Source organism: Cariama cristata, unplaced genomic scaffold, assembly GCF_000690535.1.
Source record: "Cariama cristata isolate BGI_N322 unplaced genomic scaffold, ASM69053v1 scaffold6677, whole genome shotgun sequence".
In the NCBI taxonomy this organism is placed as follows: Eukaryota; Metazoa; Chordata; class Aves; order Cariamiformes; family Cariamidae; genus Cariama; species Cariama cristata.
This window is the reverse complement of record NW_009628255.1, coordinates 1,927-26,954: the sequence shown is the minus strand read 5'-3', so window position 1 is coordinate 26,954 and position 25,028 is coordinate 1,927. Positions and strand designations below refer to the sequence as shown.

General features: G+C 37.6%; 1 protein-coding gene across 1 annotated transcript; it reads right to left on the bottom strand.

Moving 5' to 3' along the window:
* Positions 1 to 678: 678 nt before the first annotated feature.
* On the bottom strand, positions 679 to 24,729 carry WARS (tryptophanyl-tRNA synthetase). The gene is made up of 11 exons (XM_009704727.1): positions 24,671 to 24,729; positions 21,735 to 21,941; positions 20,423 to 20,630; positions 12,346 to 12,454; positions 11,315 to 11,434; positions 10,156 to 10,338; positions 8,797 to 8,897; positions 7,443 to 7,555; positions 6,156 to 6,329; positions 2,992 to 3,132; positions 679 to 1,143 (listed from the first exon to the last, which is right to left on the bottom strand). Exons 2-11 carry the CDS (start codon positions 21,846 to 21,848, stop codon positions 985 to 987), a joined length of 1,422 nt encoding a protein of 473 aa, XP_009703029.1. The 5' UTR covers positions 21,849 to 21,941; positions 24,671 to 24,729; the 3' UTR covers positions 679 to 984.
* Positions 24,730 to 25,028: the final 299 nt, after the last annotated feature.

Here is a 25,028-nt window from a genome sequence, read left to right as displayed (position 1 = left end):
ATTTGATTTCTTCTTCCATAAATCACAGCAAAGACACTGAAGTTCTTTTTAAGAAAGGAGATAATTAAATATTACACGAGGTATTTTAACAAAATATATTTTCTTACTGGAATACATCTTAAAATAAGTACCCCTAGTTTAAATGACCTGGTGCAGTAAAACAGAACAGACAGTACTACAAGTATCCCTGTGTCCAGTAGTGAAATTTTCATAGCATGATTTAACACTTGGTATTTTTCATAACTAGAAACTAAAATTTGCATTTCTATACTATCTTCTACCTGAGAATATGAAGGAACTTTACAACCTTGTGATAACCTCCTTCCTCCAGAGGCAGTCAGACCAGTTAAATAGCTGCAGAAACAAAAGTACAGTGAGATTTCTAAGATTTGCCCCAGGTCAAAGAGGAAGATGACAGCAAAACCAGTCCGATATTCTTTCTCCTATGTTCAACTCACAGATCTCCATTCTTTCTGTATTGATCCCAAGTCTAAGTCACTGTGTAATCTACTTTGTAACATTCACTATCTTTTGGTGTGCAGCAGGTTCCCAGTAGCCCAAAAGGACATGCAGTCTAGTAAACCGAAGTACACAGGACAAAAGAAAATGGAGCTACTACTTATTAGTTTGAGATATGACCTCTTACCAACATTATCTAAAACAATTTACAACTTAGGCTTTATCATCAAAATGGAAGTTTTATTTATATTTTCCACACGAAATACAATAAAATACAATGCTGTGCTGACAGACATGCTTTTCTGCAAGACTGGGCAATTCTCTCTTGTATATTCTGATTTTAAACAGATACAAGTCCTATTTTAAAATTCTCCTGTACTCTGATGTTCATGGTAATTAACTCATTAAAAGCAGTATTTATAAAGCACAGATTGCAGGCTGTACATAACCAGGGAGTGATATACAACAGAAGACAATAATTACTCAGTTTTGGTTTATCAAGTGGGAAGTTACACACCCATTTCTTCAAAATTCAAAAGCTAGCTTCCGTGGAGTCATGAATTGCTTCACCATTTCATCTGTGACCTGCTTCCGTCTCTCTTGATGAGCTGCTATCAAGGGCTGCAATGTTTCAATAAGCACTTTCTTCAGCTCCCCCGTGAGCAATTCCCCACTTGTGTACGCCTGTCAAGAGAGTGTTGATTGCTAAATATGGTACTATATAGAAAAAATCTCAGTGACAAGTATTTCTTTAAAAGCCTGGCCCTAGCCTGGCCCTCGCAAATACAGATTTGGATGTCTTACAAAAAAAGCACATACCTTAGAAGATCATGTCATCAACTCTGAAGATGTAACTTGCAAAATTGCTTGTTGCCTTTTAAAAGATTAAGGCAGCTGGGCAATTTCATATGTGACAAGTTATATGGACTGAATAAGCTACATTCACAAAAATTTAACTGGGAAATCCTGTAATTATTTGCAGGAAACTGCATATTTTTTTTCCCCAGAATCCCAGTTCAAATAAACAGTCACCCTAAGCTGGTTTTTTTCAATAAGAGGTACAAATTCTTGTTTTTTTCTCTCTTTGCATTTGAGTAAAAGATAAGATGTGATTAAAATACACTTTTTACAGAAAAGACACTCAGAATCTATGTTCACACTAGTAGTCATATTCACAGTTGGTAATTCATTCAGCTGCTCTGATACTGAAAATGCTTTAGCTAGAAGCACAGGCTAACAGCTGACTGGTTCAGCCCTGGTTAGAAACCATGGTTGATGCAGTTCAGTTATGATTTGAAATGGCAATAAACATGATAGTCTTACCTCCCCTTGTCATCAAGCCATTTGTAATACCAATTCAAGGTGTAGCTGTTGCAGATGCTCACTTAGTAACAGTAAAATATGTTAACAAGTATGAACTGAATTGTAATTTCAGTGGTGGTTTTTGGGGGTGGGTTTTTTTGTTTGTTTATCTGTTAGTTTGTTATAAAAATACCAATATCACTTTCTCTTAAAGCTTCCTCCTCTGGTACCATAACTGAAACAGGTCCACTAATGCTGCTATAAGCAGTGACTTCATGTGTTCTAATCTGGTTCTGAGGCAGCATTGCAGCAAGCTGCTGGCTGTAGTCTAGGCTTTGTGCTCTGCAGCAGAGATAGGCTGACAGTGTTGGTTGGAGGCTAATGGAAAACAGCTCATTAAGTCAAATGTGGTCCAGATTTCCATAAAGAATTTACAACAGTCTGCATGGGGATTAGTAGCTATCCAACCCTGCTCTTGTGTGGGAAACAGCAGAGGGTTGGAGAAGAATCTCCAGCTCTTGACTTTCTTGCAGCTGTTCCCAGCAGGAGAAAGCTGATAAACCAGTGTGACATGGGTACTATCAACTGCGGATACTGTCTTCCAGAGAATACATACTGCCTAGGACCGATGATGATCACATAGCTGAAGGAAGTGAAATGTCTTGCTACCACCCCTGGGGACAGAAATCTGCCAGTTAGGTTTAAGGAAAATGCAACGTATATGAAGCAGTTTTTGCTTGGGATCAGTGAATCAATTCCTCATAGCTATTACATTTCTTGTGATAAGAAAAAAAAACCCCAACAAACCAGCAAGCTTTAGACATGAGCTTTTGTAGTTCTGCAGAGTGTTTAGGTACCTTGCACATAAGGAACAGACAGAGAGTATTACACAATTAAAACAACACTAATCCTAAGGTGGCCTCATTTGAAAGGTAGGGGAGATACTGTCCTACACAGTGCTGGAGACCCTTGTGAAAATACTAGGGAATTTTATTTTTTTTTTTAACAAAAGAAGAGATAGATTGGCCTGTGAGAAAGAAGAACATTGCAAACAAACAAATACAGAGATCTTAATATTGAAACTTGCAAGGGATGGAAAGCACAAGAATAACACATTTACCTTCCCGGAGAAGGTTGATAGGAGGACTTAGTTACAGATTTGTTGAGGACTTAGTTACAGCTTTGTCCTCACAATAAGGAATGAATATTTTCTTCAACTTAGCTGCTTACCTGCTTCAGTTGTTCGAGCCTGTCATCATCTTCTAGGAAGAAAGTCAGGTACATAAAAGACACATCAACATCACAGTTACCTCCATACTTCCTGTGCTCTTCAATAGTATCTCTGCCTCCCGAGAAGGCGTGCTTGTTGATCTGAAACAACATAATGATTTTATGGTATAATTTCTACTCAATTCTGGATACTATCTTGTAAACAGAGGTGTATCATAATCCTCCAAATTGTGTATTAAAGACTAGCTGAAGGGTGAGTGGGGCAAGCTAACACAGAGCCTCAGGACTGAAGCAGGGAGGCAAAAGGAGGTCATTAGAATCCAACAGGGAAAAATGGCTATACACATACTCCTCAGACTGCATAATCAGAACAAAAATGAGGCAAAAATTAAAAACAATCTACCCAAGATTCAGTGAAAAAAGTTTTAAGTCCCTTTTGCTGAAGCTGTTGTCTACTGGATAGAATTCATGCTTACAGGAAGTGTACTTCATGTAAGAAAAAATAAAATATTCACTTCATCAAGAAATGAATTTCGAAAGAGAAGAACGCATGGAGAATTTTGAAGAAATCCTAGAGAGAACCTAATCTCCTTTTCAGGGAAAAGGAAAACAAGAGAAGACAAATTTAAAGATTATAAAACTCTGGCTAGAATGGCTAAAACTAGACAAATGCCCAATTGTTCAGTCTAAAAATGGAATACTTGCTGACTCTCCCCCCGTCTTTTTAATCATACCTTCCTATGGCCAGATGAACTGGACTGGTGAATAGATCTACCTGCTAATCTCATTCCCAGGAAATTCAGAAGCCACCGACTTATTTTAAAAATTTATACATGTGTAGAATTCTCGGACGATGCTAATCTTCCTACAAATTCAAAGAAAATAAATTGCCAAGAAGAGGAAAAAAAAGTATTTCTCAATCACAAGCTGAGCTTTCATTTGCTCTTGTATCTTTTCAGATATCATCATCAACCAGCCAAAAGACACACACGCATATGGAGTAGATTTTTTTTTTTTTAGTTCTGGTATCTAGGAGCTGTTATATATTTACAATTTCTGAACATTCTTACTATCTGTATGAATAGTCTAGTGCTTTTTTGAATCCTTCTAACCACCATGTTACAGATGATGTCTTGTGGCAACAAATTACATACAAAAATGATGCACTGATGAGTATCTTAAGAAAATAAACTGCCATCTGTTGCATTACATCTATTCTTATATTGCAGGACAGCCTCAGCAGCTGTCTCAGCATCTGTAAAACTAACTTTTTACACATTGTTGTGCACTCATCTCTATCCTTACTAGATTCTGAAAGTCTTTGTATAAAATTTTTTCTATGTCCCTCATCTCTACAGTTTGTCTTCTTACTAAAGTGAGAGGGATTAAATACAATATGCCAGGTGAAGGCATATTATTGTTTTATACAAAATGTTTCCTATATTAGTCTGAAGTTCATTTTTACATATTCTGGCACCTACTCGTTGACTGAAGGTTTCAATGATTTATCTATAGTGATGCACTGATCTTTTCTCTGAATTAGTACAGACTTAGAATCTAAATAACGCTTTCAAGGAAAACAAACAAATAATTGAGCTCTAATTTGGTGCTGATAGGTGAAATAAGAATAGTTTATCATAATGTTGCCATTCATCTCCTTGGATTTCCCAGAAGCTTCTCAGCCTTTCCCAATACCTAGCAATTTTTCATCTTCTATTACCTGTAAGTTTTGAACCTCATTACTTAGCAATGTATTAGTAATCTGAAAAATGCTGCAAGCAGTAATTTTTTTTTGTGCAGCAGTGGCACTCTCTTTTTAACCTTCATCCATCACCTTTCCTGCTCTATTTTTTAATTTATTGGCTGTAACAATATTTGGTCTTTCACTCAAGCTCTATTTTCATAAAGACTTGTTTTTGATGGGCTTCAGAAGCTAAAATAAATCTAATTTTGTCCTCCATTACTCAATACTTTACATTATGTTCAGAATTTTTTCTTTAGAGCTTTTATATTCCAAGTAGCTAGAACTATTTTGTTCTTTTTCCAACCAGTTTAAAGATAGCAGAAATAAGACTTATTAACTAGACATAAGGCATCTTGGATCTCTTTGCAGATTACTAGCTACTTGCTAGGAAAAAAAATGGAAGAACGTTACCAACATTGCCACTAGCCGTGTATCCTGTATTTTGAAATTACAGCCTTTTTTAAAAAGCAGTTCTGTAACTGTGCAAATAAACTGGAATTATTATAGTCCAAATACATGAAGAATTCCAATTCTTCAAAACAGTACTGTTTAATCAGTTTCTACATACGATAATGAATCATTATGAGATGGCTGTAGAAGAATCTGACCTATACATGGGTTTGTCAACCATAAGAGAATTAATCCAAGCCCACCCATCAGAAACAACTGCTTTTTTCTTGTTTTCACAGATAGTTATTCCATGTCTGGTTATCACACCTATAAATCCTTTTCCATAGACTGATTTTATTTTTTTAAATACTGCAACACAGGTGAACTTTTGCCAAACTAAATCATCTGATACCAGATAAGAGGGATTTTTCTTTGAGGTCAAAAAGGCACTAGGAATATACCTAGGTAGGAGAAAACACCCTTCTAAAACTTAGGTGAAATTCAACCTAATATTTGTTTGTGAACTGGAGGGAAGAGTGCATGGCAGCAGCAGATCCCCAAGCAGTAGGAAAAGTCTGACCTGTGTGGTAACTGACACTGTGCAATGCCTGGCACTTCCAGTATGGAGAGGCAGTCAAGAGAAAGAGCTGTTTATTTGATTTACATCATGGACTGTCAGATTTCAAAACTATGGCAACATAATATTTGTTTTTAGAGCATGAGCCTCCACAGCTCTTATTCTTACATCACTGCTCTGCAGATATCAGATAAACAAACATGATGTTTTGTACATTATTCTAGCTAATGTTTGTACTGTTAGACTAGCTGGCAAGACAAAAGATTATATTTGATAGTCTAGCTAAATTTGTATAACTCAGTCAATTCCTAAAGATGTTTTGCCATGAAATGTATGGGAAAAAGGATTCAGATATGTTCAAAGAAAACATTAAAAAATTGTCCTTGTAACCATGAGGACCACCAGTCCTTTTTGTTATAAAGCTTTGTGCTCTCAGGTTTTGCAGGTCCTTACCTTTGTCTTGATTTGTTTGGGTGTATCAGTGAGGAAGATAGAGGAGTTTGGGTCACTAGCACTCATTTTTGTCTGTGCTCCTTGCAGGGCTGGGAAGAAGACTGAGTGCAATAAGGCTGGTTTAGGCTGTCCAATTCTAGGTGCTACATCCCGGGTCATTCTAAAATAAGGATCCTAGAAGAACCATCAATAAAAGCACAGAAAAAAGTTGAAAAATGTGATTTAAAAGCTGATTAGTGATGACTCGTTCATGCCTTAACAGGTGGTCTCAAAAAAAAAAAAAGAAAAAAAGAAAAAAGAAACCCAAAAACCCCAAACCATGAAATGTTCCAGAACCTAATTCTAATACAGTTCATCCAGAGGAACAAACAAACAAAATTCCTTTTTTTCATTTCCATAGTTTCGCTGTACACTCTGATTCCCTCACTTAATCGGTATATTTATAAAGATTTACAGGAATTCAAATAGTTGTGAAAATGATGCTTAGTATGCCTGGAGATGGATGCAGACTAAGATGCAAACTTCCTCCCAAAGCATTTAACAACCAGCACAGAATCTGAACTAAAGCAGTGATCAAGCTGGCAGTGCTGTGCTGATGATCTAACTTAAACCAACTGCAATGATATTACTACATAATATTGTGGCTGATGAATGTAATTACACCATCTTCCAGTGACTGTCCCTGTGACTAAAATAGCTAAAGATTCACACAGTGCAGAATTTGATTCCTAGAAACAATACTTATTTAAAAGTAATGACGCTAACACTGTCATTTGTAGCAGATGTTCTTCCAACCTATCTCTATAGATCTGATTTGTTAAGGTTCTGCAGCCTTTCTGGCAAACTACTTCAATGCTGCTTTATTCTTACTCGTAGAAGGTTTTTTCATATGGTTCAAGGTAAATCTCTTATGCTGCAAGTTGAGCTCACTACATCTTGTCCTAGTAACCATGGAGATGGCCAAAAGTTTCTTCCTACCCCCATGTCAGTATACTTCTGCATAGATTTTACTGTCTTTGCTTTTATAGATGTCAGCTCACTGTGAACTGGGTTGAGATCAAGACAGATCCAAGACTGCTAAGAATGAGTAACGCATGAATTGATGGATTAAGCCTTCATCTTTGTCAGGTCACAGCACAACATCCTTTTATCTCTTCCAAGTTTCTGCCCCAGAAAGGTGCTTGCAGGAACGTCTTACAGATGTTTCGATATTCCACCATGAAGTTTGAACAGTACATTACAAAAACAAATCCATGAACTCCAAATTAAGTAATATGATTTTCTTACCTGATCAATAGCACATGGGATGAGACACTGAATGTTCTCTTTGCCATTGAAGATCTGTGGAAATGATGAACTGAAGGATGGAGCAGCTTGAATAGCAGGAAAGCTGATCTTTCCTAGGAAACAACATGTTTGGAAAAGCTAGGCAGCCAATATAAGCAATGATAAATAGAGAGAACTTTTTGAAACATGTAAAATGCACGAGTGAATCATTCAGGTACTCAGTTGAAGACCAACATCTGTCTTTATCAAGCAGTGTTGCCTTATCTGAGGAAACTTTTTCATCTTTACCTTCTATGATATCAAGAAAACTTCAACATAGAAACTAAGTAAAAAAAGCAGGCTGTGATCACAAAGGTTTTGGAAAAGGTTCATCAATCCATACTCTCTTCATCACTGAACTATCTACCCTTCCCAGAAATACAATTGACTGCATCATCACTCTGAGCTGCTCATTTGTTTTCTCTTGTGAGAGAATGACTATAGAGCTACTTATCTGGCAAATTCCCCTCTAAGATCTTAGAATCATTGCTATACGCATGCTGCACTCATGAAGCATCTCAGATGTGTCTAGTTTTCTATTTTATACAGTGTTTAATCGCAGGGTGACCAACCTGCTTCCCTGATCAATATCCTCTCAGAACAGAAAGCAAATAGCAGATTTTTCCAAACATGTAATGAAGTCATTATCACAATACCAACTTTTATTACAGCACTGTTAAAACAAGTAGGAATCTGTTCCTTGGTTACAGTGAAGGCTGAAAAGCTGTCACTGGCCTAATTATTGGTCAAAGAATGATGTTAGTGCTCAGGAACACCAAGGTTTTAATGCTATCTTTGACTTTAATGCTATTTTTTTTTGTGATAAGACACCTGCAGTCGCAGTGAAGTAAATGAAAGACAGAGTTACCCAGCACCTTGATAATTAGGCTTTTGAGCACTCCTTAACTTTTTTCATATTTGTATATGGGTGTGTATTAATATAACTTTTTCTGAAGAGAAAAGCTTCTATATAAATTTGGCATAGAAATTTCTAGGAGGCATAATTGACTATAGCTGCAATCACTATTAAAAAAAAAAGTTGTCTATCCTGGGCACTTCAACATTGATGTTTTGTACTTTGCTGTTACTAAGGCCCAAAAGGTAGGTATCACGTTAGAAATTTCACTTTAAAGCGTTTTCTATACTGAAGGAACCACAATAACATCCTTTCAGAATCAGCCTAGAAACATAGATCCTCTTGCTTTTTCTATTAATTTCATGAGTGGCAGACACTAATCTCTTTAAGTTATTACTTAAATAGTGCCATAGAAAGTGAAAGCAAGCATCACTTCTATTAACTCATATGATTTCCTACCAATGCAATCACTGTCTGTAAAGCCAAAGATTCCTTTCACTTGGTTAAACGTAACATGCTTTTGAACTTTGACGATGTTTTTGTAGAATCCAGTACTTGTCCTGTGAGAAAGAAAGTGGAAAAATAAAATGAGAAGGGCAGAAGAGTGTGGGTAGAAACTTTCACTCCAAAAGCTGAGAATGTCAAAAAACCTGCAGGATTAAATCTCACCGTTTGACTTTTTGTGGCCCATTGAGATGATTATAGAGAATTATTTACAAACAAGAATTTTATGCCTTGAAAGTTTAATTTATTGTTCCCTTCCTCCAACATTTACTGCAAACATTTTTTGTCGCAATTAACTTTCTAAACCCAGAAATATTTTGATTTGGAAATGGTTCCAAAATGCCTCATGGAGCCTGAAGTTTATCGATCCTTATGCTTCTCTGTGAACTCAGGCAACCTGAATGGATCATGTCTTCTGTGTTGCATGGTATCCCCAGTGTGTATCCCATATAGGACACTGAGGTTCACCAGTTCCCTGGCTGGACTTTCTCTATCACCAAATACAGCAGCAGCATTTCCAAATCAAAAATAGCTCAGCGACTTCTTTTTTATTTCTGCTGAGGAGCTGAAGCAAAAGAAACAGCAGTTCTGACCTGCCCTCCTTCAGCCACAGGGCAGATCTGTGTTAATACAACTTTTCTAAGGCACAAAAGTCAGGGGAGCAAAAGGAGGAAAAACTGTTTTGTAGGCTCAACATTATGCAGTTCATTTCTAAAGTATATATTTTCTCATCCAAGTCTTAAGGAAGCTTATCATTCCACATGGAAGAACAAAGCCCACAACTTCAGTTCTGAACTCTGCCATGAAACTTCTTCCTTCTGAGAAGGCAGTTCCAATAGCAGTTTCTTTTTCTTAAATCTTCTTTAAACTTTACTCAAAGTTCAAATAATAATCTTTCATGTTGTATTATTAAATTAATTGACCACAAGTTGCTGAAATGTCTTTCATTAACGCAGATAAATTGTAAACACATCTCAAAGATTTTGATACCATCTTAAACAAATCAATCTGGAGGTTTCTTGGTCGTTTAGGTATTTTTACAATTTAGCTGGTTTAATATATTTTTCATAATTTAAATTTAAGCATTGCACACACAAGTATTTGTCTATATGTTATACAGGAGATGACAACAGTATATATATAAAATGTCAGAGAGGAGAAAAAGTAATACGTTTCTATTTTAAGTGATGTAAAACTTTTCTTGATGCTTTCAAATTTAGATATATTTATTAAAACATTGCTGGCTGTCAAAGTTGGAGAGAAAATACAGACACTTTTTTTTGATTACAACACCCTAAAGAAATTTATACTTACCCCAAATAGTCTAAATCAGAAAATATAAAGGTTTTATTGATGTCAAAACCACATGCAATGATGTCTTTTGCATTTTCTCTAGCGTACTCATATGCCTTCTCAATTGTCAGGTCCTTCCAAAGGTATTTCTCATCATCAGTTAACTGTATAACTAAAGGAACATCAAATACTTCTTGCAGCCACCTAATAAAAGCAGAAAGATTTTATCTAAAAATAAGTTAAAATGGAGATGTAAATTGCAGAGCTAAAATATTTTCATACATTTAAACAAAAGTATATAGAGGTCTGCTTCTCTTTTCTTTGCATGCATATGCAGTTACGTTTATGTGAACAGAACAAACATTTTATACAGATTATGATGACAACTTACCTGGAAAAAAAAGACTCCCACTTACTGTTTCCCATACATATGATAGCAGTCACCATTTGCAATGGAAACAGAATTCAATGAGACTTTTAGTCCCATTGGTGAAGAGGAGGCTGAGGGAAGACCTGATTGCTCTCTACAACTACCTGAAAGGAGGTTGTAGCGAAGTTGGGGTCGGCCTCTTCTCCCAGGCAACCAGTGACAGGACAAGAGGGCATAGTCTGAAACTGCACCAGGGGAAGTTCAGGCTAGAAATGAGGAGGCATTTCTTCACAGAAAGGGTCATTAGGCATTGGAATGGGCTGCCCAGGGAGGTGGTGGAGTCACGATCCCTGGAGGTGTTTAAGAAAAGACTGGACGTGGCACTTTTAGTGCCATTGTCTGGTTGACATGGTGGTGCTAGGGCAAAGGTTGGACTTGATGATCCCAGAGGTCTCTTCCAACCAAATCGATTCTGTGATTCTTTGAGTCCAATATCTCTATGTCCTGCTGCTGCAGGCACCCCATTATAGAGTAATGTCACTGAGTCTCATCACAAACTTGTTTTTAAGCAGAACAACAGTTCTAAGCAGTGCCACAGGGCTAAGGGTGCAAAGAAGGGGCCTTTAAGGTGATGCAGGGATTACGATAATTTTAGTGAAAAGGTAAGATTTCATTGTTTAAGTTCATTAATATTCACCTTACATAAACAGAACTGCTTGCAATGTATCATTTTGGCAGTTCCATAAACCATATTCAACATTGCCTTAAAAAAAAAAGTTTTGATTAATACAAATGGTAGAAATAACCTACTTAGTGAATATAAATGGGATAAGATGACCAACATGCATTGCCTGAGAGGACGGCCCTCTGCCTGTGTAAAGGTAAAAGGACTTCTTATTTTCATAAGCATCAAGGATTTGGTCCATATCTCTAAAGAAAAAACAGAGAAAACATGATGCAACTCTTTAGGAACAAACACCTACAGCAAAAAGCTTCTATTCAAAATTTGAGTGCTTTTAAAGCCAAATGTATTTATAAATAAAATATAGTATGTTAAGTCTCCTAGAAATAAAAGGGTTTTGTTTGTTCATTTTTTTAATTTAAGAAAAGTATTGTCTCAGCCAGTCTCCATGAATAAAACCCTCAAGGAAAAATTAAATTAAAAATTAATGTAAAATTCAATATTTAAATTAAATTTAAAAAATGTGCAACTTTTAAAATTACTTAATTGGGTAATAATTTCTAAGGCCTAGTAAAACAGAGCTGCGAATCATTTCCCGAATAGGTTCAAACAGCCAGCTTGGAACGGTCTCTGGTGGAGGTTATACTCTGAATCACGCTCAGGCACTTATTTGAAATGTGCTAGCTGCCATAGGCTCATGCATGCTAACAATTAAACTGTGTAGATAACTGGCAGGCCAGTGCTCAAGATTAATCCCTGAGCCTTTTTTATGTAACAATACAGATGTATAGGTCAACAGGCCACATGGGCCCTTGTTGAAATCAGCAGTGACACCACATGAGCCCTGGAGTTCTCTGCCAGGCCAATGCCTTTGTCCGGCTGCTAACATAAGAGTCAAAATGGAATCTACATAGAGCAAAGATTCTGTGCACATTTCTTCAGTTAAGGATTACTGAGGACATATCAGAAACTGATGCAACCAAGGGCTTCAAATGTTGCCAGGGGAAACCTGCAGTAATTCCTAATTTCAAATGACACAGTTGGTTTACTTTGGTATAAAGGAACATGGTCTTTTGCTAATCACAGGTTTCTCCCAATAATGCTCACAGAAAGTCTACCTAATAGGACCTTTTTGAATTTTAAAACAAGAAAAACTCACCTGTGAGAAAAAAAGATTCCTCTACGTAGAAAGCGGTGAGGTTTTTGCCCAATAGCTCTTTCTATTCGATTGATCAGATCTGTGTCAATTTTACTGCTGCCAAACCGAACTAGAATCATAAAATGTTTTTTAAAAAAAAAAAAAAAAGAAAGAAAGAAAGCATAGCATAGCTACAACCAGATCTTGAATTACCAAGAACATACCAATGCAGCCTAGATTAAAAAAAGACAACTTCTTCAAGTCTCGGGTAAAATGGCTAGATTTTCTCGATTCTTGCCTGAAGTCCTAGCAGTCATCTCCAGTACTAACTCTGTGCTAGGAGGCCCAGTCCATTCACAACATGTAGTATTGCTCCATCCATGACTGATTATAATTGCAGTCTCCTTACAGCAGAAGTATTGATACTCAGAACAAAAAACATTCCAAAGAAAGACATTTAGGTCAATAACTTGGCCTCTGTAAGCCACAGGATAAAAATGGCTGTCAGGCTCTGAATGTTCCTCTCTTGATGTCTCAATTTTCTGCCCTCAGATCACATGGTTTTTCACTTTTCAACCCCAAATACTCTTCTGCAAACTTATGGATATGGTTATATGGATATGATGGATACGATTACAGACACTGCTCCCCTCAAGAGGCTTGAAAAGGTAATGCATAATACTCTTCATGGCAATCAAGTAAGACTTATTACTTGGTGGTTTAGGAAATCAGCTGATTAATAAAACAACATTTTCAGATCTAGTCATTTAATTCAAAAAAGTTTGATAGAGTGAATTAGCAGTATTTTTTTCCTATTCCCAACAAAACTGAACTAGGGAAGTCTTTTATTTCTTCAGTAAAGCTTCCTATGCTCCAGACCCAATTCTTGGACTCTAATAAGCACGTCAGTGCTCCATGATTTGGACTTGATCAAATAAATCTAGATAAGAATCTACTCTTTGCTACTATTCTGTGCTATTCAACATTAGAACAACTTGCTCTATTAATTATTGGAAACCCCAAAGTATTCAAGAGAACAAAATAGAGCCTTTGGATGTAAAGACACATTTTATATGTACAAAATATCTAGATCCATCTATTTTGACTGTCTTATTAGAGAGAGACTACAATGGTTTTTAAGACACATGTCCACATGGGAGAATCACTTCAGGTTTTCCTAGCTGTAACAGGAAACAATCATTCCACAGGAACATATAGCTGACACTTGACAAATTTCAAGTATCTTGATGGTTTCCTAAGGAAACTAGAAACAAAGAAATTAATTTTAAACCATTCATTATGGGGCTAGTAAACTATGACTTACTTGACTACTATACTTCTGCACTGTGGAAAACACACCAATCACTCTGAATACCCCACACAGAATCAGGTGTACTTTGAATTCCGTTCTTATGCATGTTTCTGGTTGTAAATTTTCAATTTCTTTTTTAAGCCAAAAACCAGTAACATTAAAAACCTTCCTGCAGGAATATTGTAATTACATCCTAGCATGTGATTAACGATCCTTAGCTGGACAGCATAGCAGTTCACACCACTGGACAACAGAGAGACTGATTCCAGCTGGAGGCAGAGCTCTCTCCTTGTGCTGGTTACCCAATGTACTGCCTTGGGTATGCAACTCATTTTACAAAGAAAATTAACCTGCAGGGGCAGCAAGGAATATTAAGCACACTGGTGTAATTTGAAAAGCCAAACATTCAGACACTCTGGGCTTATTATACTAAACCAGACTAATTTCTTCCCTAGAAAAGGGAAAGGAAAGAGGCCTTCCATCACTTTACAGCACAGGTTCTCGAAGCACAGCATGGAGGCTATTTTTAGTCCATCAAGGCTTTGCATACATTTCAAAAAAGACTATTTAAAACTATGGCCATCCTAATCATTGAGACTGCAGTGCTCCCAAGGGATTTATGAAGGACAGCATAGCAGAGTCAGACCAACATGTACCCTGGCGCACCAGGATGCTGAGAAGCCCTGAGTACAGGGAGTTCCTATCCCACAGGGAGTTCCTCTCCTACAGTCTGGCTTAAAATGGGGATGTGTGTTTAAGTTTCTTATGTGAACTGTTTTTTCATTTTGTTATATGAACTATTCACTGAACAGCCTTTCACAAACAAAAATCAGGAACCCCCACTGAAAGAAAGACTCAATTGTGACAAGAAAGAAGAGTGCTAATGGATCTACTTTTAGCATCAACTTGGAGATGAGCATTTGTGCTGTTTCAGACCCTCTATATCCATTTCATTTTTTTCTAGAATTACTGGTTATGCACAGCATTACTATAAGGCTTTGTATATAGTCATTAAACTTGAAGTTAGTAGGAATTAATTACTAAATGGGAGGGAAAACTACGTGTATTGTCATAGAATCATAGAATGGTTTGGGTTGGAAGGGACCTTTAAAAGTCATCTAGTCCAACTCCCCTGCAATAAGCAGGGATATCTTCAACTCGAACAGGTTGCTCAGAGCCCTGTCCAACCTGACCTTGAATGTTTCCAGGGATGGGACATCTACCACCTCTCTGGGCAACCTGTTCCAGTGTTTCACCACCCTCATTGTAAAAAATTTCTTCCTCATATCTAGTCTAAATCTACCTTCTTTTAGTTTAAAACCATTTCCCCTTATCCTATCGTAACAGGCCCTACTAAAAAGTTTGTCTCCACCTTGCTTATAAGCTCCCTTTAAGTACTGAAAGGCTGCAATAAGGTCTCCCTGGAGCCTTCTCTTCTCCAGGCTGAACAACCCCAACTCTCAGCCTTTCCTCATAGGAGAGGTGCTCCAGTCCTCTGATCATTTTTTTGGCCCTCCTCTGTCTTTCCTGTGCCTAGGACCCCACAGCTGGATGCAGTACTACAGGTGGAGTCTCACCAGAGCAGAGTAGAGGGGGAGAATCACCTCCCTTGACCTGCTGGCCACGCTTCTTTTGATGTGGCCCAGGATACGGCTGGCCCTCTGGGCTGCAAGTGCTCATTGTGGCTCATGTCCAGCTTTTCATCCACCAGTATACCCCCAAGTCCCTCTCCTCAGGGCTCCTCTCAATCCCTTCATCCCCCTGCCTGTCTTCATACCAGATGTTGCAGATGTTCATACCCATGTGCAGGACCTTGCACTTGGCCTTGTTGAACCTCTTGAGGTTCACATGGGCTCACTTCTCAAGCTTGTCCAGGTCCCTCTGGATGGCATCCCATCCCTCAGGCATGTCAACTGCACCACTCAGCTTGGCGTCTACACCATTATCCAATGGGAAACAAGTTTCTGCTTACAATTGTTCATTCACTCCAGGTAAATCAAGCAGGATATCATACAAGGGGAGCACTGGGCCCATCCACTGACCTGTTAAAGTAAATGTCACTAAAAAAGATGAATGCTGGTATATGATTCAGCGACCACTGCTTTAATCCGCACATTTTCCGAGCATTATTGCATCTGCTTGTCCTAAGCGAGCCCTAATTACTGAATGAATTTCTGCCTAGCAAATACAATGCATTACAAAATAGCAAAGTAATTATAATCTGGACAAATGCTAAAAAGAGACCAAATGAACATGAAAATGTTTGATTCAGCAGAACAACAGTAACCGGTAAGAGGCTAATCTTACAGAAACAGAAAACATGAGAATGCCCGAGATTAATTTGGGCTAGCCACCCTAGAAAGATTTGTATACTGTCATAGAAATTGATTAAAAGCTCTCCGATATATAGAACACTTCACTGGAAATGCCTAAATATCTTTATTAAACATTCACAGACTGCACAGCTTCATATTTCCTGTTAAAAAAATGGATAATTTTTCCCTACCTATTTCCGCTTATTCCTCTATGAGGATGTTCAAAACATTTTAGGCTCTCTATCCAAAAAGAATCTGCTTTCCTAAACAGTTTCTGACAAGGACAGTCTCCACTCCTTAACAAGCTTTAAAAAAATTCCTAGCGTGCTTTTGATCTCTAGTGTTCTCGTTTTTACCAAAAGACAGGTTTCAACTTGCTGTACAGAAGAAGTCCTGAGAGCCAGCATTTTCAAAAGCGTATCTGCATTTGCTGAAAATATACTGTGTACTTTTCCTCTTTGCCATTGTCATGTTACCTTTGCATACAGAAAACTAATAACTTACTATTTGTTATACAGTAACTTTACTGATCAGGCCAGTCTCAATAATCTTCGAACAGTCATGGCGACTGGGAGAGGCTCCTGGGGCTGGAACAAAGCAAATGCCACTCCTACCTTGAAGGAGGGAAAAAGGAACAATGAACTACAGGCTGGCAGCCTCATCTCAATCTCTGGGCATGTGATGGAGGAAATAATCCTGGAAACCATTCCTAAACATTATTAAAGACACGAAGGCGACTGGGACTAGTCAGCATGGATTTATGAATGGGAAATCATGTCAGACCAATTTCATAGCCTTCTATGATGACATGACTAGCCTAGTAGATGAGGCAAGAACAGTGGATATTGTTTCTCTCAATTTTAGCAAGCCTTTTGACACTGTCTCCCATCTCATTCTCATAGATAACTGATGAAGTCTGGACTACATAAATAGACAGCAAGATGAACTGAAAACTGGCTGAACTGTCAAGCTCAAATGGTTGTGACCAGTAGCACAAAGTCCAGCTGGAGCCCAACATTATTTGTGTACCCCAGGGGGTTGATTCTGGGGCCGATACTGTTTAACATCTTCATTAATGATGTGGATAATGGGACAGTGTACACTCTCAGCAAGTTTGCAGATGAAACAATACTAGGAGGGGTAACTAATACAATAGATGGTTGTGTTGCCATTTGGAGGGACCTCAGCAGGCTGGAGACATGGGCTGACAATAATCTCATGAAGTTCAACAAAAGAGAATGTAAAGTCCTCTATCTGGGGAGGAATAACTCCATGCACTGGTACAGGCAGGGGGCCAACTGGCTGGAAAGCAGCTTGGCAGAGAAGGACCTTAGGGTCCTAGGGTCCTGGTAAACGAGGAATTGAACATATGCCAGCAATGTGCTCCTGTGACATTGGAAGGTCAAAGGCCTTAGGAGCTACATTACGAATAGCGCTGCCAGAATGTCAAGGGAGGTGAGCCTTCCCCTCTTCTCAGCAGTGATGAGACACATCTGGAGCACTGGGTCCAGCTCTGGGCTCCAGCATAAGAGGCACATGGGCATACTAAAGTGAACCTAGCAAAGAGCCATGAAGATGAAGGGCTTAGAGCATCTCTCATATGAGGAGAGGTTGAGAGAGCTGGGATTGCTGAGCTTGGGGAAGAAAAGGCTCAGCAGGGATCTTCTCTATATGTATAAATATGCGATTAGGGGAGGTGGGGGAGTAAAGAAGACAGCACCAGACTTTTCTCGGTGATGCCCAGTGAAATGACAAAAGGCAATGGGCACAATTTGAAATAAAGAAAATTCCATTTAAACATATGAAAAAACTTCATATTGTTCACATGGTTAAATATTCAGAGAAGTGATCATCCCTTTGTACTCTGCACTGGTGAGGCCGCACCTTGAATGCTGCGTTCAGTTTTGGGCCCCTCACTACAAGAAGGACATTGAGCTGCTGGAGCGAGTCCAGAGAAGGGCAACAAAGCTGGTGAACGGCCTGGAGAGCAAGTCTTATGAGGAACGGCTGAGGGAGCTGGGGTTGTTTAGTCGGGAGAAAAGAAGGCTGAGGGGAGACCTGATCGCCCTCTACAACTGCCTGAAAGGAGGTTGTAGCAAGGTGGGGCCTGGTCTGTTCTCCCCGGTAACCAGCGATAGGACAAGAGGAAATGGTCTCAAGTTGTGCCAGGGGAAGTTCAGGTTGGATATTAGGAAGAACTTCACTGTAAGAGTCAGTAGGCATTGGAACGGGCTCCCCAGGGAGGTGGTGGACTCACCATCCCTGGAGGTGTTCAAAAAACATTTAGATGTGGCACTTTGAGACATGGTTTAGTGGGTTTAGCGGGCATGGTGGCATTGGGTATACAGCTGGGCTTGATGATCTTTGAGGTCTCTTCCAACCATAATGATTCTATGATTATATGATATTGAGACGGGCTGCTCTGGAACGTCATGGGATCTCCATCCTTGGAGATAATAAAAATCCTACTGGATAAGGTCCTGAGCAACCTGCTCTAGTTGACTCTGCTTTGAGGAACGGGGTTGACTATATGATCTGAAAAAATCCCCGCCAACTTCAACCATCTTGTATCACTTGCAATATCCAGCTCACTGAACTATCAGTATGGTTAGCATACAAAGCTCTTTCTCACTCATCCCTCTGCTCATGCTCAAACAGACAAACGAATTTCTAGAGATGTTTATGTTTAGTACTTAGCTAACAGAACCTTTCTTCTCGGAGTATCTTCAGGCTGTTTTGTTGTGTAACCATACACTTAAATGCACGTCTAAGACAACAATTGAGAAGAATATCCCTTTCAATTACATACTGCTTTTAGCACTTTCATTTCGTCTATGTTTGAATAAAGACAAGTACACTGGCAACTTCCTCTGGTACCACTAGTAAATAGATTATAGGTGGCACAAAAATTTCCTTTGTGGTAAAAGCTATCAGATGTCAACTTTTTAGACAAGACTTTTTTATTATTATTTTTAAAAGCGGGATGAAGAGGAGGAAGTTTATCAATAACAAGGGGTAATTGTTTCACTTCCTGAGGTGGCTAGGCTAGCATTCTTCTCAGAAAACTTTCCAATACATCGCTTAGAACAAGTAAAATGACTCATCCACCAAATCCCCCAATCTGCTAGCAGTGCAAATAAGTAAAAACCATTCAGGCTAACCCACTACTCTAGGGTAGATCAAAAGGCCATACATAGACACAAAAACAGTTACTGAAAAAAACTGCATTGCTGTCAGGCTTTAACATGGCTTTAGAGAATTGATTTACACTTTAGTCATGTTAGTCATTCTCAGAAAGATCTTGAGATTGTGCCAACACAAGTATTCTACTCTTCCCATTTTTCTAAAAGACTTAGAACCTCCACTAAGAAAACAAAAAACCTTCTCCATATCTCCTACACAAGTAACAAGATGATGAGAGATCTTCTCCACTTCTAGATTCTAACAATTATCTTTTTTCCTTCTCCCCCACTGAGATATATTTTTCTTTGCACACTTTTCCCTTTCCAACTTTTTCTTTCTCCTATTTCCTTCTGGAGACTAAGCCAATATGCACATACATTTGACATGATGCTACAATAACATCACACAGAGTTAATGAGCTCGCAAAAGCAAATATATGCTTACTGCCACGTAAGAGTGTATGCTCTATTGTGAGAAACAAGCTTCTAAGGAGACACCAGCAATGTACAACTGAGGTAATAAATATGAATTGAAGATTGACAATAATGAAAAAAAGGCAAAAATAGTAAAAAATTAATGAACAGTTCTCTCACCTGTTTCTATGCTAGACTCAAAAAAGCTATTAAAATAGCAGACTGTAAAAGAAACAAGGAAATTAACTAAACCCTTGTTTCTTAAATTACAAAACTTCGGAAGTTTTGTAACACCCCTGTCTAAAATATTTTCCATTACATTGTACATTTTTTGAATGAGCTGCATCTTCTTCATCCCAGCCAGCACCTGGCTGCTTGACAGTGTGTCTTCTGAAGAAGTCATTACACTTACAGATTTCTGCATTAGTTTTGGATCATCCCTGCCCTCCCTAATTTGTAGCCAAGGTAGATGGGCAGAAACAGTAGAAAGAATCCTACAGCCTGGCCAGAGTGTTCTAGGCTCTAGCTGTTCTGCATTGCAGCCACTGAAGATGCAGATACTCAGTCACAGTGTCTTCATTAACGTAACTTCTAATAACAGTCCTTATGCCAAAAAACAAACTGCAAGGAAAACTTTTACTTTCAACTGAAAAGTTCTTTGCAAAAAGTATTTAAGTCTTCCATAGGAAATCCCTGCCTGGGACATTTTCAACTCCTACAGCAAATTGTTTAGACATGTGAATGTTAAGATTAGACATAAATTAAATGTTACCTATGATGCTTTGATCACGATTTGTTATGATCCCTTGCTGTTTCTGTGGTCATTAGGATCACCTTACACAAACTCCTTAGTAGCAGTGAAGAAAGAATTATACCTATGAGTTTGTCATAATCCACGCCTTTAGCATTTGATGTCTGCACAGTCCAGGGGTCCACAAAATCCTCATCCTCTTCTTTAGTTGTACCATTGTTTATTAATACAAGATCTCTTGGAGGCAACCCTGCCTGATAATCTTGTCCTGTTGTTGTTTTATATGACAGTTTTAATGATAATAGCATCCTCACTGCTGCATCAATTTCATCCTGAATAAAGGAAAATAACCTGTTTGACTTAACATACTAAAGATAGACAATCACATTAATGTCCTAACCTTTCAAAATTCTGCATCCATGCTTTGACTTGAATTGCACTATTCATAAATTCTAAGCTGTTATTTAGATCTTTGCAGCATCACTGCCAAAGATAAAAGAAAAGCAAATAGCAGGTAACTGTTTCCTAATCAGCATAATTTAGAGCATCACTATTGCCAAGATATTTAAAGCACCTCTCACTTTTCAATTTCTGCCTGAGGACAAAAAAAAAAAAGCTTACCTGCTTTTCAGAGGTATAACAAGCTTAACATTTTAAGCACAAATTTGTAAGATACATAAATATAATATAATTTATTACCTAATTTACTTCACAATGCTCTTAGTGGCTCACCTTAAAATAATTTATTCATTACAATTCATTGACAGACTTTAAGACAAACTAGAACAAAAAGTTCTTTACAACTTCCATGGTTATGACCTTTTTAATACAAAGCTATTGAAACATTTCAGGCAAGCAATAAGTAGATCAAGACTTTATTTGACTCTCAGTTTTCAAGGCTTACTCCCCCAGGCAATACAGTAAGACAGTTCATATTAAAACTGAGCTCTCTTTGCCAGCATAGTGATGACAGAATAGGGAACTTGAAATTAATGGTAAATTACTGAATTACTTAAGGGACATTAAGCAGAGACTGTCAGTACAGTTACAGGAAGACATATTTGTTAATGTGTACAATAATGCACGGAAAAAAAGATTTTAATGAAGCATCTAAAACCAGGGGAGAATGCAAGTGATCTAAATTTTACTTGAAAATCGAATACCTTGCATCCTGTCAAATAGCAGGGCAACTGGCTGAAGCAGACTTCTAAGCCTATGACTCTCTGTTCTTACTTCAGGAGTAAACACTTTGGTCTTGCTAGCGACTACCTTGCTCCAGGTATGTCCACAGTTCACAAAATGGACATAAGTATTTTTTAACAAGATTTTTTCTTACTGCAATACAAAATAGATCTCAGAACAATCTTATTTTTCAGCACTCTTAAAGACAGACCTAACTTGAAAAAGGATGGATTCAAAACATGAAATGGAAATACCTTTGGTGCTTTTCCTGCTTTCAGTGCTCTGACTTTCTCTCCTTGCTCAGTTACTCTTTCAAACAGCTGAAGCGGACTCAGAGATTTCAAATCACAGTTTGGACTGTCAGCCATTTTGCCAGACTACAAAATATCTGTTTATTTACAATTTAATGTCTTCCAATTCTTCGACTTGTAGATTCAAAACAGCAGCAACAACAAGGAGAACTACAGGGCAAAAAAATAGTGTATTTTATTATTTCATGTATATCTTAAAGATTAGATGAACAGAATAAGAATATAAAAAAATATACTGACCCCATACCTAATTCTATTCATATCAGATTGATAAACGTGGAGACATTAACACAATAAGCTTCAGTTTCATACAGAAATGGACTGAGATTGACAAGAGTACAATTCAGAGCATCTCAGAACAGCTGGTAGAGGTTATCTGATTCCTGATTAGTTAATGTTTTCGCACTACCTGATACCCTGTCAAATTCTGAATGATAATGAGATTTTTATAACTATCATATGGAATTTTGTCTCAATGTATGTAATATAGTACTTCAGCTCAAAGACAGATTTATACAAGAGAAAAGCTTAGTCATCTTTACTGCTTTCCTCCAGAGGTTACAAAACACACTGATGATTAATGAGAAATGTTGCTTTCTAAAGAACAAACAATCCTTGGGTAAGCAATAAGCTGTAACTTTAAGGAACTATTTGTTTCTCAGCAGTACGTAGGAAAAATAACCATAGGAGATGGCTTAAGATGATGAGATGGCCAAGAATAATAACACAGCAGTCTTCCTGTGTCCAATATATCTTGATCACTGGAGCTTCCTAGCACAGAGCACGTCCACGCTTCCACAAACAGGCTTCTCTCACGGGGCTAACATCTATAACGCTGTATAGATTAACAATAGCATCATCTGAAAGTTTCTTAGCAGTCTATTAATTAAGAGCAACCAAGACTTTGGAAAACTACAACTGCATAGTTTACAGTAGATTAACACAGAAAGTACAGAAAGTTAAATAATGCTGTTAAAATGTTAAGTAAGCATACAGTTTCTGTTATCAAATGCATTAAAATAATTTTCACCCCTACATCAGAAATATCTTGATCTTTGTCCCATCAGATATAATCTAAAAACGTAATAAACTCTGCTGTACTTAATTTTAACGAATACCTTGACCACCCCTTAGTAATTTCCAAGACAGGAAACTCCTGTAACATGGATTGCATTGAATTGATTCATACCTTAGTACATATGCCTCCCATAAAGGTGGCACAGCAATTCATAGTATCCCAGCAATTTCTTCCTCATTTTTCTAAAATTACCTGATAAATTGTCTTCAGATAACCTCTGATCCAAAAATAGAGTTTTATTTATGTCTAAGAAATCCAGTGAATCTGTTATCAACCTGCCATGACTGAAAACTCATTTCAACAGCAAAGGCAGAATTCCTTATTTAAGAAATCCTTATTTTAAAAATTATTCATGCTGAGCAGCTATCTGTACAAAATTATGAGGTCTTTAGAACTACATATGCTCTGAATCATTTTTTTTTTGGTAAAAATTCAAGCCTCATGCTGTTAAATATTCAGAACTGAGGATAAACAAGCATGAACTCAATATGGGAAGAGAGTTTTAAAACCATTATTGTTCTGGTTATAGTGAGCTTGCCATATTTAGACAGAAGAAAGTAAGTGCTAAAAATGGGTAAGGAGGACACCATCTGTCAGAAAAACAACATTGTAAGTGAAACTGCAACTATCTCGAATCCATTTGAGATGAACATACAACAATAACAAGGTACACAGAGAAGCATATAGAGAATTATAAAAGAATTTCATAAAACCTGAGGCTGTTAAAATGAGATAACAGTGCAGATCCTAATGTCATAAGTGAACTGAGGGAAAAGTAAATTTTCCATGAAAACAATCATTGCAACTTGGCCAGGGTTGAGAAGTGCTGCCTCACAATCTGATGTGGTCGATTTATGCAATCACCCGAGCTATTGTATAGTTTTTTTACTGGACGAAAGTGATGTCATCTTAATTCATAAAGCGATGCTTATTTTACATGCACTGCATTCAGATGTAATAGCGACAAATGCAATGTAAGTTGAAAGAGTAAATTAATTTCATACCGAGTTGCAAACGGTGGTGTGTCAGAAACACAGCATTCACCCTAAGCATCCTCTGCCATGCCATGCCCGTGTTCATGAAGGAAGAACTCTGTGCCCATGTAAAGTCCTACTGACTTGCAAAGGATTATGTCTCTCTGGAGAGACTCCCTAGTATATTACTGGTCCATTGCTACGCATGGAGCATGAATAGGTTGAGTTTACAAGATACATATGTAACTGAAGTGAATCATAAAAGCTGTTAATAAAAATACACATTCATTTGGCTCCCTTTTCCCAGAATTAAAAAAGAAGAAACAAAAGCATGTAATAGTTCATTAGCTGTTCAGCAGTATTTCAAAACCTTCCTTCTACAAAATAATCTGCCTAATCACAACCTTGGTTATATTTACATAGTATATATTTAAACTGCCACTGTAAAAAGCCTTCACTTGCCTAGAAAACTTACGAAGATTGATTTGGTAACTTGCTGGTTACCAAAACATATCTACCATTAAAGCTTTGTTTGTCAGACAGCTGCAATATTCCCAGATTTCAGCTTCAGTAGAACACCCTGAGAAAGCAGAGAAGTGTATGCATCCACTTGCTAAATTAATTCGCTTAGTCTATTAACACTGATACCAAACTGAGATTACATAACTGACTAAGATAAGACTGACTAACGTGTTAACAGTAATACTTTTTTTAAGCTAATCTTGATCCCTTCAAGCTTGATTATTTGCAGTTTGACAGTGTTATTTTAAAGAGGTAATTTGAAGCACATCAAACAATTCTCTGATATATTCCTACAGTCTACTTACATTCTTTTATTTGGACAGCAGTGTTTTCCTCTTTTTCATGGGCACAAGATATTTAACTGGAAAAGAAAGTATACAGGGTAAATTCATATTAGAAAACGTTTGTGAAGATTAATATGCATGCTTTCTGTAGCAATATGCCAGTTATATTTACTGGCTTCAAATTTTACAAAACAGAAAAAGGTAAACAAGAATTATTCTCTGGTGTAGAACAAATTGCGACTTGGTGTTTTAACTTAATCTCTGAACATACATTCTTACTGACAGATTGCCTCTGTTCAGAAAGGCTGAAATGTCACAGCTGAGACTAGGCACACATACTGGAAAGCGGTAAAACAGAAAGACTTTAAAAAGTTTGGAA

Bases quoted from the DNA above. Each gene is read 5' to 3' on its own strand.
- WARS (XM_009704727.1), bottom strand. From the start codon at position 21,848: ATGGCTGACAGTCCAAACTGTGATTTGAAATCTCTGAGTCCGCTTCAG. The intron at 12,455-20,422 runs GTATAATTCTTT...TTATGATTCTAG, and splicing joins GGATTATGACAAACTCATAG to TTCGGTTTGGCAGCAGTAAA. The intron at 6,330-7,442 runs GTAAGAAAATCA...TGGTTCTTCTAG, and splicing joins TCCCATGTGCTATTGATCAG to GATCCTTATTTTAGAATGAC.